This window comes from Moschus berezovskii, chromosome 11 (assembly GCF_049115385.1).
Source record: "Moschus berezovskii isolate FMDL1 chromosome 11, NW_MosBer_1.0, whole genome shotgun sequence".
NCBI classification, from domain to species: domain Eukaryota; kingdom Metazoa; phylum Chordata; class Mammalia; order Artiodactyla; family Moschidae; genus Moschus; species Moschus berezovskii.
The window spans coordinates 38,089,243-38,104,997 of NC_142470.1; the positions used below are offsets into that span (position 1 = coordinate 38,089,243).

The window sequence follows — 15,755 nt, forward strand, 5'->3', positions numbered from 1 at the left end:
CGCAGCCTCCACCATCTACAACTGTGCGATCCTGAGCGGGACGCCGGGCAGCTCCCAGCCTTCATTTCCATCTGTAATTACATTTTCCTTGTAAAGGCAGGCGATATTAATACTTGACCTACTTCACAGGCTTTTGTGTCTATGAAATGAGGAAATGTATTTGAAATTGCTTTCTGAACTGCATGGGGCTCTATGCAGGCAGCGTTTATCAGACGCTCCATAAATGCCAACTGAATGAAGACCTGAGGCTGGTTGACAGTTGAGTTTAGTCATTCTGGAGTCAGACCGTCTTGGGTTCAAGTGTTGTGTCTGGGTTCAAGTGCTGTGTCTGTGTATCTGCCATTCAGTAGCTGGAGACCTTCAGGAAGTATGGAACCACCAACACAACCGCCCCAGCCGCAGGGAACGAGCTTAGCACCCTGCCTGGCGTGCAGCAGCCACTCTTGGAATCTGGGGCTTGACAATTGTGACGATACTGTCTCCCTGGTGGCTCAGATGGTAAAGAATCTGCCTGAAGTGCAGGAGATCCAAGTCCAATGCCTAGGTCAGGAAGATCCCCTGGCGTAGGAAATAGTAACCCACCCCAGTATTCTTGCCTGGAGAATCCCAATGGACAGAGGAGCCTGGCGGGCTACAGTTCGTGGGGTCGCAGAGTCAGACACGACTGAGCGACCAAAACTTCACACTTCACTTCTGGTTCTCAACGTGTGATCCTGGAGCTAGCACAGCCTCGGTATCACCTGGGGAATGTCAGAAACACGAATTCTTGGGCCCTACTCTAGATGTATTCAGTTGGAATATCTGGGAGTAGGGACCAGGAAACTGTGTTTTGACAAGCCCTTCAGGGATTCTGATGTCCACTCAAGCTTGGGAGCCATGACATTAGAACCCTGCTGTCTCCCTGGGCTGGAGGTGCCTCATGGCACGTGCTGTCGCCTGTCCAGGCTCACTCTGTGCCAGGCGTTGTTCCAAGGCCTTTAACCACCTGAACTCCTTCACTCCTCGCCACAATCATCTGAGGCTGTCATTAACAGTATTCCTGTTGTGCAGAAAAGGAAACTGAGGCAGAGTGGTGAAGAGGTGCCCAGATGTCACACAGCTGGTGAGGACAGAGTGGGAGTATCTGGCCCCACCATCCAATTTCTTCACCACCTTAATCTGAGAGATTGCTCCTCTAAATCTCGATTATTACGAAAAGCCACAGCGAGGAGAATCAAGATATAAACTGGCCATGCTCCAGAGCCCCCATGGGAGGCAAGGGGCAGGAGGATGCTCTAGAAGGAAAGAGGAGGCCCTAAGTCTCATATAGACACAAGGACTCGTGGCAGCAGCAGTCAAGAGAAACCGCTGTTCAGGGCTTTTCTCTGTCCTTAAGTGAGAAAAGTGCCCTAACTCATCAAGACTGTGACTCTCTCCCCTCCTCCATCGCCCACCCCATCGTGCCTCTGCCTGGCTCTGAGTGCCCCCATGTGCACTTTCCGAGCCCCCTCCCCTGGCTAATGCAGGAACAGGGATGGGCAGAGGGACCAAGGCCTGGCTAGGTGCTGGGTGGGAGGAACCAGAAGGCAACTCAGTCCTCCCCACCCAGTTCCTCAAGCATCTTTCCCTTGCCAGAGCCTGGCAGCAAAGCCATCCAAATTCTAGAGAACTAAAGATGAAAAATGGGCTTCCCTGGTGGCTCAGATGGTAAAGAATCTGCCTGCAACGTGGGAGACCCAGGTTCAATCCCAGGGATTAGGAAGATCTCCTGGAGAAGGGAATGCCTACCTATACCAGTGTTCTTGCCTGAAGAATTCCAGAGACAGAGGAACCTGGTGGGCTACAGTCCACAGGGTCGCATGACTGAGCAACTCACTCACTTGAAGATGAAAAACACCTTAGAAAAGATCCTTCCATCAATGACAAAAGTAAGACAGGAAGTGCTCTTCATTCAATATCCCAGTGGCTAGTGATTTATTTGTGCGATAGAACAGGGAATACAAGGGAAGTACGGATTCCCAAGGCAAGTGACATCCGGCTGTGGAAGTTCCCAGAAGTAATCTTCCTCGCCTCCACCCCTAAAAGTCACTTCCACTCTGCCCACTGATGATGTTAAGCCCATCTGTTCACACCTGGCTCTTGGGCCCCCATTCTGTAGTTTTCATGGGCCACTGGATCTGAGGGGGGAGGCTGGCTCACACTGAAGTTCCGGAGAAGCAGAAAAGAGGTCCTGGGCTCGGCCAGCAAGGCACCCAGAAGAATGTGGTGTAGCGTCTGGCACTTCATGGGGCCTTCTGAAAAGTATAGTGTTGATGGGCCCCCCGCTCCCCCTCCAGAGTGCAGGGCACCAGGGCCTCCGGGGAGGCCTTCCTTCAGGCTGGTGGACAGAGACACTGGGGCAGACCCTGGCTGCCCCGAATCCCCCCCAGGAAGCCAGAAACCTGAGTCCTGGCTCCTGCACTTCCCAGGTCTGTGGCCTTGGCCTCCATTCACTATGTGTGCCCTGACTTCACAGACCCTGATGGGGCTCCAGATAAAGTGAGAGATGGAATGTGTTCTGTGGACCATAAAACTCAGCATTAATATTAATATTAAGATATTAATATTATTACCATAAAGTATCATTATTACTATTATAAAGAGCTGGAGGAACAGCAGGAAGAGAAAGAGAAATACATCTTGGAGCTGAAAGGGATGAGTCTGGGGGCAGTACCTGAAGTGTCCCCGAGAACACAAACACGGTGTAAAGAAACATGGGGGACCGCGGTCCTCACATTATAACAGCCCCCAAACGTCCCAGGGTAATGTCTTCTTGTGGGAAATGTGAGAGAACTTGAAACATGAATGGTATTTTTATCATCATCAATACCAATGTGGCTAACAACATGCCCAAGGTCACAAAGCTAGGAAATGGTAGGGTGGGGACTGGACACAGGTCTTCAGATCCGAGGTGTGGTGCCCCTTTAAAAGTGCTCCAGAGCCATACAGACCCAGGACTGTGCTCTAGGCCAGCACAGTTCTCAGTTTTTTACCAGAATTAATCAGGGCAGCTCTCAGCTATAGGACTGATCCGGATGCCACAGGGAGGGTAGGTAAGACAGGAATAGGATACAGGCCTTCACCAACAGTTCACTGAGGATTACGTCTGGGAAAATGCATTAAGTGTAAGAGTTGAGATGAGCAGAGAAGGAGCCCAGAAGAGGTCCCTGAGGGAGTGTGAGAGAGAGTGTGTGTGTGTGTGTGTGTGTTTATACGTGTGTGTTTTGAGTGGGATGGAGGTGCACGGCCAGCCTGGAAGGAAGGGAGCCTCTCTCGGATGCTCTGGTGTCCTCATGGAAACAACCGGCAGACATGCCCAGATGCAACCTTGCATGGCGGGGCAGGCTGTGGTCTGGCACTGTGGAATCACTTCCCTCTGCTCCCCATAGACCTGCTTTGTCTGCAAGGTTCAGAAACTCCATTCTCCCTTCAGCAGAAGCTGCTGCTAAGTCGCTTCAGTCGTGTCCGACTCTGTGTGACCCCATAGACGGCAGCCCACCAGGCTCCCCCATCCCTGGGATTCTCCAGGCTAGAACACTGGAGTAGGTTGCCATTTCCTTCTCCAATGCATGAAAGTGAAAAGTGAAAGTGAAATTGCTCAGTCGTGTCCGACTCTTAGCAACCCCATGGACTGCAGCCTACCAGGCTCCTCCATCCATGGGATTTTCCAGGCAAGAGTACTGGAGTGGGTTGACACTACCTTCTCCCTTCAGCAGAAAGAGACGCAGATAAATCATCAATTGAACCACCGTTGAGCCCAGTGCCCCCACACAACTGCACCAGCTCACATATCACAAAGGCAGTTTATTAATCTATGTCCAGACTCACGGTGACACCTGACAGTGACTTGGGACATTTTCTTGTCAAGAGCTGAAGCCTTGCTGGGAAATCAAATTCGAATCAGGCAGTGGCTTGTGGGGTGAATGCAGAAACCAGGGCAGATGGGACAAGCAGCTGGCAGGAGGAACCAGTCAGTCTGTGGCCAAGGATAGCTGGATACAGACAGCTGCCCCCAGAGATGTGAGAAGCGCCAGGTTGAAGACAGCGCATCTGGGCTCTGCCCTCTTGAGTTTCCAAGGGACACCGTGACCCAGCATAGCGGACATGCATCATGAGTGACAGGTGGCACTGAAGACACTGCCCACCATCAGAGTCAGCCTATTACCGACACCCTCCCAACACCTGGACCGCCCCGCCTGCCCACAGCCATGCCCGTACGGGAAGGACAGCAGAAGGTGTGGCTTGGTGATGGAAATGGCAAGAGGTTTGGCTGTGCCTGATTGTACTCTTGGCCCACATTTAATCTCACCTCCTTCTCTCTGGGATCAGCTGACCATGTGATCGGCTAGCAGATCAGGACGGGCTGTAAGGGGCTGTGTCCCAGGGACGTGGGGCAGTTTACCCCAAGGCCAGCCCCTTGCTCTGCTGGAAGTGTGACTGGGAGCACCCTGGTGCCAACTCCTCGCCCAGAGAAGCTGAATGCCACCTCTAGGACTAGCCTTGCCCTGTCAGACTGCTGAGAACTCTGAGGTCAGAGTGCAAGAGTTGAAACTCTGCCTCATTGTTTGTTGGCAGCTGAGCAACAGTAGGCCTTAATTGAGTATCTCCGAGTCTCAGTTTCCTCCGCTGTGAAGTGGGCACAGTAGTGGCCAGTCCCTGAGAGCATGAGCTCAGGTGCGTCTGTCCTCCAGGGGACTCAGCGACAGTGGTAACACCTAAGGGGCCAGCGATGCTGAGGATCTGAGTGAGGGGGGCGGGCCAGGTGATGCCGGAGGGAGGGCGGCCATGGGAGGATGGGAGGGGCTCCAGAGGAGAGGAAGGGGTGTGGCGTAGGGAAAGGGAGCTGACGCAACCCGGGAGGCGAGGCTTTCCTGGCAGACTGTGACCTAAGGGGAGTTCTGCTGAGGGCGGGTGCTGCATACTGAAAATCCACGCAGGCCACACACAGTGAGAAAACACCGATCAGAGCAAGGGCATGGCCCTGACTAGGAGCTGAGGGGGACGGAGAGACCTGAGGGGGACCAGGGCTGGAATACAAGGTGATGGGCAAGAAAGCGGACACCAGCTGTTCCCTTCGGGCTGATCTGACCTGCACCATGGTCCCTGGTGGGGGTGCGGGAGGCAGTGGAGGGGCAGGGGCTGGGATGGGCACACCTGGCAGACCAGAGTTCTAACCCCAGCTGAATGCTGAGGGTGGAGGATGTACTCAGCCTCTCGGGGCCCCAGCTCCCTTGTTGGCTGTGATAATGTGAACTCCTGTCCTAGAGGCAACCTGTGCAGTGGTTAAGGGCAAGTGCCCTGGGGTCAAGTCCTCTCTGACTCTCAGTGACCTTCCATAAGTAGCCTAATGCCTCGGCCTCCGTCTTTCCTCCCATATAACAGGATAAAGGCCACCCTCATAGGCGTGTGAGGAGTGACTTCCCTAGTGGACGCACGTGGAGTGCGCTGAGCAGCGCCTGGTGGGTGCTTAGAAACACCTGAACCAGTCCCCAGTAAGCAGACACACCCTCACCGAGTGCCGGCCTGGAGGCTGACAGACAGGAAGGCTCTTACCTGCGGATGGTTCTGAGCAGAGTGGAGCGGGCCTCGTTGTGGAAGGCGATGATGATGCTGGTGGGAGGGAGGTCTGCGCAGTACACCAGCAGCGTGCATCTGGAGAAGGAAAGACAGCAGGACAGGAAGGACTTTAGAGACAGAGCAGACACAAAGGGCTGGAACCGTGGGCATCACTGGAGTGGACAGGTGCCTGGTGTCTGGTGGGGCCACCACAGCTGCACAGCACCACGTAAGACCCCAGAGCCTCACCTGGTCCTACTGCGTGGAGGGGAAGCTCTGAGAGTGATTACAGCTGGATCTCCTACTGGCCTCGGGGAGCTTGGGCTTAGAGCCGAAGTAAGTGGATATACAGGCCATTTTGGGGTTTCCCTGGTGACTCAGATGGTAAAGAATCTGCCTGCAATGCAGGAAATCCAGGTTCGATCCTTGAGCTGGGAAGATCCTCTGGAGAAGGGAATGGCTACCCACTCCAGTATTCTTGCCAGAAGAATTCCATGGCGGGCTATATTCAATGGGAATGCAAAGAGTCAGAGACGACTGAGCGACTAACACACAGACCCTAAAGAAGGCTGCTGCTGCTGCTAAGTCGCTTCAGTCCTGTCCGACTCGGTGCGACCCCATAGACGGCAGCCCACCAGGCTCCCCCATCCCTGGGATTCTCCAGCCAAGAACACTGGAGTGGGTTGCCATTTCCTTCTCCAAGGCATGAAAGTGAAAACTGAAAGTGAAGTCGCTCAGTCGTGTCCGACTCTTCGCGACCTCATGGACTACAGCCCACCAGGCTCCTCCGTCTGTGGGATTTTCCAGGCAAGAGTACTGGAGTGGGATCCCATCGCCTTCTCCGAAAGAAGGTGGAGCGCCGAAGACCTGATGCTTTCCAACTGTGGTGCTGGAGAAGACTCTTGAGAGTTCCCTTGGACAGCAAGGAGATCAAACTGGTCTATCCTAAAGGAAATCAGTCCTGAATATTCACTGGGAGAACTGATGCTGAAGCTGAAGTTCCAATACTTGGGCCACCTGATGCAAACAGCTGACTCAGTGGAAAAGACCCTGATGTGGGGAAAGACTGAGGGCAGGAGGAGAAGGGGGTGACAGAGGATGAGATGGTTGGATGGCCGACTCAATGGACGTGAGTTTGAGCAAACTCCAGGAGATACCGACGGACAGGGAAGTCTGCATGCTGCAGCCCATGGGGTCGCAAACAGTCAGACACGACTGGGCAACTGAACAACAACAACAACACAACATCAGTGTGGGACTTCCCGCATCCCTGAGGCATTGCACAGTGGTTTCTGGCAGCCGCACAAGCCCACGCTCAAACTCAGGCTCCGCAGCCCAGTCTGTGCCAATCTCGGCCTGCCGAGATCTCACCATGTTCTGGGCAAGGAGCTTCAGCCCACCACACCGTGCTGATTCCTGACCTCCTGCTGTCTCAATACCTACACCAAAATCTGGTATGTTTAAAGAGGCTGAGCCCTAAAACTTGGCATATGCAATAAACCTGCATCTTGAAAAGACATTCATTTCCCCGTGTCCAGGATCGTTTCGTATGACAATTACATCTAGGGTAATTTCAATTTAATACCTCACTGCAAGTGAAAATTGTAGCCCGCAGCCTGAAAATTACTATAATAATGGAAATAAACGCACCTAGTGAGGCCAGTGCCACCAGGGGCAATCCCTGGGTAATGCCTCCTCCTTTTTCTCACTGTTCCAGGGGTAGTAAGCTAAGCTAAGCTAAGTCGCTTCAGTCGTGTCCGACTCTGTGCGACCCCATAGACGGCAGCCTACCAGGCTCCCCCATCCCTGGGATTCTCCAGGCAAGAACACTGGAGTGGGTTGCCATTGCCTTCTCCAATGCATGAAAGTAAAAAGTGAAAGTGAAGTCGTTCAGTCGTGTCCGACTCTTCGCGACCCCATGGACTGCAGCCTACCAGGCTCCCCCGTCCATGCGATTTTCCAGGCAAGAGTAGTGGAGTGGGGTGCCATTGCCTTCTCCAAGCTTATGTCCAGGGGTAGTAAATGAGGATATAAATAAGAGATGTTCGGTGAGTCAAACATGTCCTCTGTCTGCTTTTCAATTTCTTTCCAAGTGTGGGGCTTTTGGGGTCCCGAGACCGAAGGATGGACTTCAAGGGTACTGTGAGCCCTCTGAAATCAGCTGCAAGCTTGTATATGAATATGTGTTTGTTTTTTTCCTGGGAAGATGGTTCATAGCGTTCAGTAGATTCTCAAAGAAGCCTGTGGACTGAAACACTTAAGAACCTCGATCCTAGGCCAATGGGCCTGACACCCATTTGGCCTCCCTGATAATTCTGAACACTTTTTCCTATAAGAGCAAACCCTGAACACAGAGGACCTGAGTAAGGCTGGATGGGCCCCTTTTCCCACCTTGGAGGCATCCAGCTGGGAGACAGAGTGTGGCCCCACAGGTGCTGGGGGAGCAGAGGGAAGCGGGCCCCCAAATGGGGAGTAAAGAAGGCTTCATGGAGGAGGAGGTGCTGGGTCTCAGGGTGACATAGGGATGGATGGAGAGATATGGGGTACAGCATCCCCGTCACAGCACAGTTTTTGGACCTGCATGCCAGAGGCCCAGGGAAGCAGCTCACAGGATACTGGCCCCCGAGGGTCTGGATACCAATGAGCAGCTGTGAGATGGTGGGTCAACCACTCGCCTCTCCAGGCTGCTGTCTGCTCATCTGTAAAACAGGGCTTGGGCCCACGGCTCTCCTGCTCAAGTTTCTCCAAGCATCAGTAATCAGAAGCTTTGATTGTAGCTGACATTCAATAAGTGTGGTTGATTCGAACGAAATGCTGCAAAAACCATTCGGCAGCTGAGAGTCCACTGTGTAGCTGGACGTCCACATTTATTAATACTTTTCTAAGACTCATCTGGAATGTGGAGATAATTTTTAGGTTGTAGATTTTCCCCCCTGGATTGTGACAACGTTAGGTACTTAGCTTGACAAATAACTATCATGATGTTGAACGTCACATTGAAGCCTGCAGTCTCCTCCTCCCATCAGGTGGAGCCAAGCATCGCACGGGCTGGAAAGGCACCTTTGGTGAGTGGCCCTGCCCTGTCCCGCAGTGGGTGAAGGGCACTGGGAGGCAAGACGGGGAGAAGAGAGCAAAGACGTAGCATCCGTGTTAGAAAAAGAAACCTGGGCTGTGACGCTGATGCAAATCCTGGATCTGCTGAAAAACTGGCTGTGTACCCTTGGACATGTCCTTTCCCTTCTCTGACCTTCAATGTTATCATCTGTGAGAAGAGGTGAAGACTGCAGAGAATGCAGGCAAAACATGTGGTATTTCACAGCTGCTGAATAAATGGTGGTGAGAATTATTACTGTTATAACTACACAGTGGCTGAACCGTCCCTCCAGGCTACATTCAATGCTTATGGACTAGAACTGCAAAGAATTGCAGAAAGAATTCAGCCAAAGAAGGGGCTTGGAGACAATCCAGTCCAGCCTCCTAAACTGGGCTGAACCTGGTAGCGTTAACAGGCCTCCATGGGCACCTGTGCTGCTGTGCTCCCAGGCCTCTGCCCCCTCCAGCCTCCTGGGCCTCCAGGATAAAGGACAGAGGCTCTTCCTGGAGACAGGGCAGAGCCCCATGAGCGCCTCCTGTGTGCACAGGCCCAGGGAAGGTGAGCTCTAGGAGGGAGGTGCCTTATAGCTCCTGGCACAGGGTAGTATCTTCCTCCCACCCCTGCTCACAGCTCAAGTGCCTGGACTCCCTTTGTCTCCTCTGACCCTCACAACAGCCTCTGAGAACCTCTACTCTTCAGAGGACAACTGAGGCTCGGGATCTTGCTCAAAGCCCCGTGTCTGGTGAGTGGCCAAGATGAGCTGCGTCCAGGTTCCAAGACTTCTAACGTGGTATCTATCCCTAGCATCCCTCTGTGACCTCATCCAGGTAAAGGCTCAGGAGCCCAAGGAGCTGCTGCTGGGCAGGGCTCCCCTTCCCAAGCCCTGCACACAAGCCACCTGCCTGCACTTTAAGGTTCGGGGGAGCTGCAGAACCACTTAGGGATGACCCCGGGCACTGGCAGCAACAAGTCCGAGGTGCCTGGAAAAGTCCTTAAAACTGGTTGCCGTGAGGAGAGTCAGACAGTGCCTTGGCTTTCTGTGAGAGGATCTAAAAGATTAATCAAACAGCGAGATCTATTAGGGGTACCAGGGGAATGGAGACAGCTGCCAACACTGAGATCTGGCGCCGGCAGACGGACGAGAAAGCAAGTTTATAATTTATTAAAGATTCAAGGGTTTTACTGGAGAGAAGAGCTGTGAGCAGAAAAGATTGGGGATGGGGTGGAATCGGGGGAGGAAGGGCGGGACCACCGCTGTGTGCGCAGACAGATGCCAGCCCGGAGCTGCCATCCTGACTGCCACAGCAGCTCCTGAATAATGCACGCTCCTCTGAGCTGATTTTCCATGGGTAGTTTCTTTTTTTTTTTTTTTTTTTAAGAGTCAACTGACTTCATTTCTGCAAGTTCAGGTAGGTCTCCCAGTGCATCCTAACCATCCATTTCTTGAGTGTTCACCATCAGTTATCCACCGAGATGCTTCCAGAGAGGTGCTCTGAGATGCTAACCCCTGGCACGAGGTCAGAGCTCCTTCTTGGATCTCTTTCCACCTCTCCACCAGCCAATCACTGCTCTGCTGCCTACCCCGCCTCGTCTCTGCACCTGAATAGGTGCCAAAGCAGGGATGTTAGAAACACACCAAGCGAGGATGGCTGTCAGTTATCCCAGAAATGAAATGTGTGCACATGCCTTTTATTTTATTGCATAAGCTCATTAAACTGACAGTGGCCCGTAAACAGAGTGTTCTGATGATCTGCATCCCCATTTTATCATCAGGCAGGAGGGCTCCTGCTGGACCTGCCCATGGTGTGCCTGCCGGGGCTACGACCATGGTCCTCTGCTTCTTGGACACACGGTCTTCCCCTGCATGATGCCACCCTTATGGAATAAAAGAAGTGGTCATCAATTATAAACATTCAGGATTTTATTCTCAAGTATAAAAGCAGGAGGGACTGATGGAGAGGCAGACTCAGTAACTCTGAAGCAGAGAGGACAGTGTAATTACTGTTACTAATATGTACAGAACTGACAATCCTCTGTATCCAGAAGGCAAAATCTTGAAGGGAGGCTCTAGTGTCCAAGAGGGTAGGCTGAGAGCAGTTAGAGAAAGGGGAGAGGTCACGCAAAGATGCAGCATGACACAGTGGAAATCAAACAGGCCTGGGGTGGGACACACTGGGCCAAGACCTCATCACTTGGGAGCTGGAAAGCAACTACTGTGATGAAATGATCCACCTCAGGGAAGGTTTTTAAATGACCATTTAGTGGTCCCTGCTCAGGCTCTGTCCTGAGCACCTTCATATTTAATGCTCACAACAGCCCTACAAGGAGGGTGGAGAGACACTGTATGGACTCGTTCAGGAGGAGACTGAGATGCAGAGAGATTAGGTAACTCACTGCAGCTAGTGAGCCCAGGCCTGCCGCACATCCACGTCACCAAGCCACCACCTCCTGTGCCACTGGCAGCCAGCTGTCCCTGCGGTGTACTCTGTGCCCTGCATACTGTGTGGACCACAGGGCTCACACACCATCACCACCCCAAGGCACACTTTCTACTGAGCTCTAGAACCCCACAGGGAGGGCCAGGTTGCCTGCCATTTCTGGGTAGCCACAGGAAGACCAGGACACTGCCAACTAAGCCGCCACAGGAACATCCTAACAGAGGCTCCCTAACACCCAGATGGAGCCTGAAAGGGCAGGGTAACTTCAACAAGGCCCTGGGAGGCATGTGAACCTGTTTTTAAACAGAAAGCTATGGTTTGTCCCTCCAGTTTCCGAAGGTCCAGCACTCACTCCAGAGACCAGATCAGGCATATAAAACAACTGGGTTCTCATCTCCACATGGGCCACTTGCCTGAACTCTAAGGTCACAAAGGCCAAGGGAACCAGGCATAAGATGGAAAGTGGGGGTGGGGCTAGTTTCCAGCAGAACACGGTCCCTAAGGGAGTGATGATCTAGATTCCCATGCAGCTGGTTGGGGCACAGCCTTCCTTTGCTCCCCACTTTCATCTCTGTCCCCCGTGCCCTCCACACGAGCCCAGAAGAGGCCCCACGGGGACCACATCTCCTCCCCATTCCCCTGCCTCCAACACTTCCCCAAAACTGATGTGTGTGACAAAGCAAGGACAAAAGGGGAAGAGCTTTTGGCCCAATGAGTCTTCCAGAATGTCAGCTTCCTCTGCACCGAGAGCAAGAACAACTACTCCATCCCCAGCTCAGTTCTATGCAAGAAAGTCCACTCTCAGCTAGGAGGAAAAGGAAGAGGACCTAAAACTATGAAATGCCAAATCTGTGACTGGCCTCGAGGTTCCAACTTGACTCTTTGGAAGAGAAAAACACAAGCAGTCTAAAAAGTACGACAGCTGTAAAACCAGAAATTCCTTTTAATCTCATTTCATGGGCAACACTGATATACTGTAAGGCATGAAATTTTTATTTCATGTCAATTTCACTGGGATTTCACATGCAGATTAATTTGTTCACCCATATAAACATATACTGCTCTGACTCCTTGCCTCCACAGCCACTCTAACTTAGTGTTATAGAAATCCTGCATCTCATAAAAGACACTTAAGATAACAGTGAGATCTGCAATTCCCTGACCCTGCCATGTTTTGAATTGCTGAGTGCATAATTAAATTCTAGTGTCCTAGGAGGAGAAGGCAATGGCAACCCACTGTAGTACTCTTGCCTGGAAAATCCCACGGATGGAGGAGCCTGGTAGGCTGCAGTCCATGGGGTTGCTAAGAGTCGGACACAACTGAGTGACTTCACTTTCACTTTTCACTTTCATACATTGGAGAAGGAAATGGCAACCCACATATTCATATACAAGGCAGAGTCTTTATTGTCTGAACCACCAGGGAAGCCCACACCATGGAATAGTCATGGAATATTACTCAACAATAAAGTGTAAACTATTCATATACACAAAAACATGGATGAATCTTAAAAATATGTGAGTGAAAGAAACCAAACACATATGACTCCACTTACATAAAGTTCTAGCACAGGCAATGGAAATCAGAATGATGGTTGCCTCTGGGGTCTTGAGAGTTAACTGAGAAAGACCTGAGGGAACTTTCTGGGGGTGGTGTGAAGTGAAATGAAAGTTGTCTAGTCGTGTCCGACTGTTTGCAACCCCATGGACTATATAATCCATGGAATTCTCCAGGCCAGAATACTGGAGTGGGTAGCCATTCCCTGGTTTGATCTCCTTGCAGACCAAAGGACTCTCAAGAGTCTTCTCCAGCACCACAATTCAAAAGCATTGATTCTTCAGTGCTCAGCTTTCTTTGTGGTCCAACTCTCACATGCATACATGGCTATTAGAAAAATTATAGCTTTGACTATACAGACCTTTGTCAGCAAAGTAATGTCTCTGCTTTTAAATACACTCTCTAGGTTTGTTACAGCTTTTCTTCCAAGGAGCACGCATCTTTTAATTTCATGGCTGCAGTCTAATTTCAGCTCTTGAGGACTTCTTAATATGAATCACAATCCATGGAAAAATTGTTGCAGTGTCTCTCTTCTCACTTCTCCCATGGATGATGCATAACTAGTAAGTACCCTTCCATGCACAGAGAAGTTAATGCATTTCCTACAATGATGCCAGAGGGCTTTAAGGCCTGATTCACTTGCAGAAGTTCAGTTAAGAAAGATTGACTTGGATGGCATTACAGACATCGCTCCATTCCACAAACACAAGGCCATTTGGCAGAGCACTTGTTCTCAGGGTGGGCCTATTTAGGCCAATAAAAACATTCCCTTGTACCAACCATCACCTTGTTCTTGGTTGAATCTATCTGTCAGGCCAGCTCAAGGTCTGCAGTTCACTTCCCGCTCCTGAGAGGACCCTCTAGATTTCTTAGCCACTACTTCCATTAGAATCAGGTTTATAAGAAAAATCTACATCTTGACAATTCTAGAACAATTCCACTATCATTATTAAACTATCATTATTAACTGCAGGCTGTAAATAAAATGGCGATCTCCTAAGTCAATTCTGCATTTTCCTGGCGATGTACTATAAGAATGCCCCAAAGACCCAAAGGGTCTTTGCTGACAAACTGGGAAGCTAACTGGGGCAGGGAGTCACCAGGATGTAAAGGGCCACATTGTCTGGAGGCCCCCAAAGGCTCAGTCTCTGCCTCCATTTTGCAGCCCAGAGTAGATGGAAGATCTTCCCCTCTTTGGCTCCATACAAACCCCTGGACCACTGCTGTACTGGATGGGAAAGGAGCACAGAGCTCCTCTGGTGATCAGTTCCTACACTGTGAGCTTCTGGACTGTATTTCTAAGAGAAGTCTAGGCATGCCCTGTGAATAAAGTCTATAAGACTTCTCTGGTGGTTAAGAATCTGTCTTCCATGCACGGTATGCAGGTTCTATCCCTGGTCAGGGAAACAAGATCCCACATGTCTTTGGGCGACTAAGCCCACAAGCCACAACTACTGAACCTGTGCACTCTGGAGCCCACACTCCGCAAATAAAACCCAACACAGCCAAATAAATAAATATATTTTTAGAAAGTCCACAAGAGTCAGATAAGTTTGGTGCATGAGAAATACTGGAAAACTATTACTTTTTTCGTGATTCATCCTTGCACACCGAGACTTCCACTAGCCCCTGTTTACCAAGCTTTGAGCTTGCCCTGTAATCCTTCGCATATAATGGGGACTCCATGTTTAAGGAATATACTGAACCACCTAACATCCTACCACACAGAATTCTGTAGGACACAGATTTTAAAAAACACTGCTTCTAGCTCCCTTTTTTAAAAAAGATGTGTAAACTGAGGCCCAGAACAGAGAGTGAATTGACCCGCCAAGGTCAGGCTACTAGGTAGTGGCTAAGTTAAGATCTCCTAGTTCTTGTCTATTGAACTTACTGTTTCCTTAAAGCACTTACGGAGAAGGCAATGGCAACCCACTCCAGTACTCTTGCCTAGAAAATCCCATGGATGGAGGAGCCTGGAGGGCTGCAGTCCATGGGGTCGCTGGGGGTCAGACATGACTGAGCGACTTCACTTTCACTTTTCACTTTCACACATTGGAGAAGGAAATGGCAACCCACTCCAGTGTTCTTGCCTGGAGAATCCCAGGGACGGGGGAGCCTGGTGGGCTTCCGTCTATGGGGTCACACAGAGTCGGACACGACTGAAGTGACTTAGCAGCAGTAAAGCACTTAGGCTTGGTTGAGGGTGGGGGGTGGGGGCTCACGGGGGTACTTTCAGATGGTTTACAGCAGCCCCAGTCCATACAGGGTTACTGACCACTGCTTTCCAGTGCCCTTTATCAGCCTCTCCCCTCAAAACATTCCCACCAAACTCCCTATTATTTCTCTATGTCACTCAATCTACACTTGATCTTAGCCAAAAGGCCAAGAAGCAATCTATGTTGCTAAATCTAACAGAAACTTTTCAGTCTTTATCTTGCTTGTCAACTCTGTAGTAATTAATATCGAAGGTCACACATATCATAAAATGTTTGGTTCTTTGCCCTTGGCTTTGGTGAAATCACCCTAGCATGGCTCTCCTCTTCTTAAGCTATTTCTTGGTTTGGTTTTCCTTTTCTTTCTCCCCTCTGAAATTCTGGCGTTCCCCTCCAAAATTTTCTCCTAAGCCATCCTCTTTTCAATCTTCCTTTTCTTTAGATTATTTCACTTGTTTCGAAGCCTTCAATTTCCCATCTGTTTGCTAATGATCCCAATCCTAACCTTAGCCTGATGAACATCTTCTTTTGAATGTCCCCATGCGATGAACTTTTCAGCTGCCCTCTGCCTCTCTCACCTTGTCCAAGTCTGCTGACCTTTCCATGTTTCCCAACTCACCACCTACCATGTGCCCAAACCCAAGAGATATTCTCAAATCCTGCCTCTACCTCCCCGACATCCAATCTCACTAAACCTAGTCCTGTCAATCCTTCTTACTTATCTCTAGACCTGGCTGTTTCTCCCTATTCCCATCATGTCTTTGCTGGATTATTGCAGCCACTTCCTAGCTGACTTTATCCCTATCCAATCTCTCCTGCATGCTGCAGCTAGAATGATCATTCCAAACTGTAAATCTTTAACATGTTTCAACACTGCC

At 50.6% G+C, this 15,755-nt stretch overlaps 1 protein-coding gene across 1 annotated transcript in view; it reads right to left on the bottom strand.

The window, feature by feature from the left end:
- GALNT14 (polypeptide N-acetylgalactosaminyltransferase 14) overlaps positions 1–15,755 on the bottom strand; it is a 217,041-nt gene that overhangs the window by 48,039 nt on the left and 153,247 nt on the right. The window contains exon 3 of the mRNA XM_055399652.2: positions 5,572–5,670. Coding sequence (XP_055255627.1) covers positions 5,572–5,670 — 99 coding nt within the window. The remainder of the gene's footprint in view (positions 1–5,571; positions 5,671–15,755) is intronic.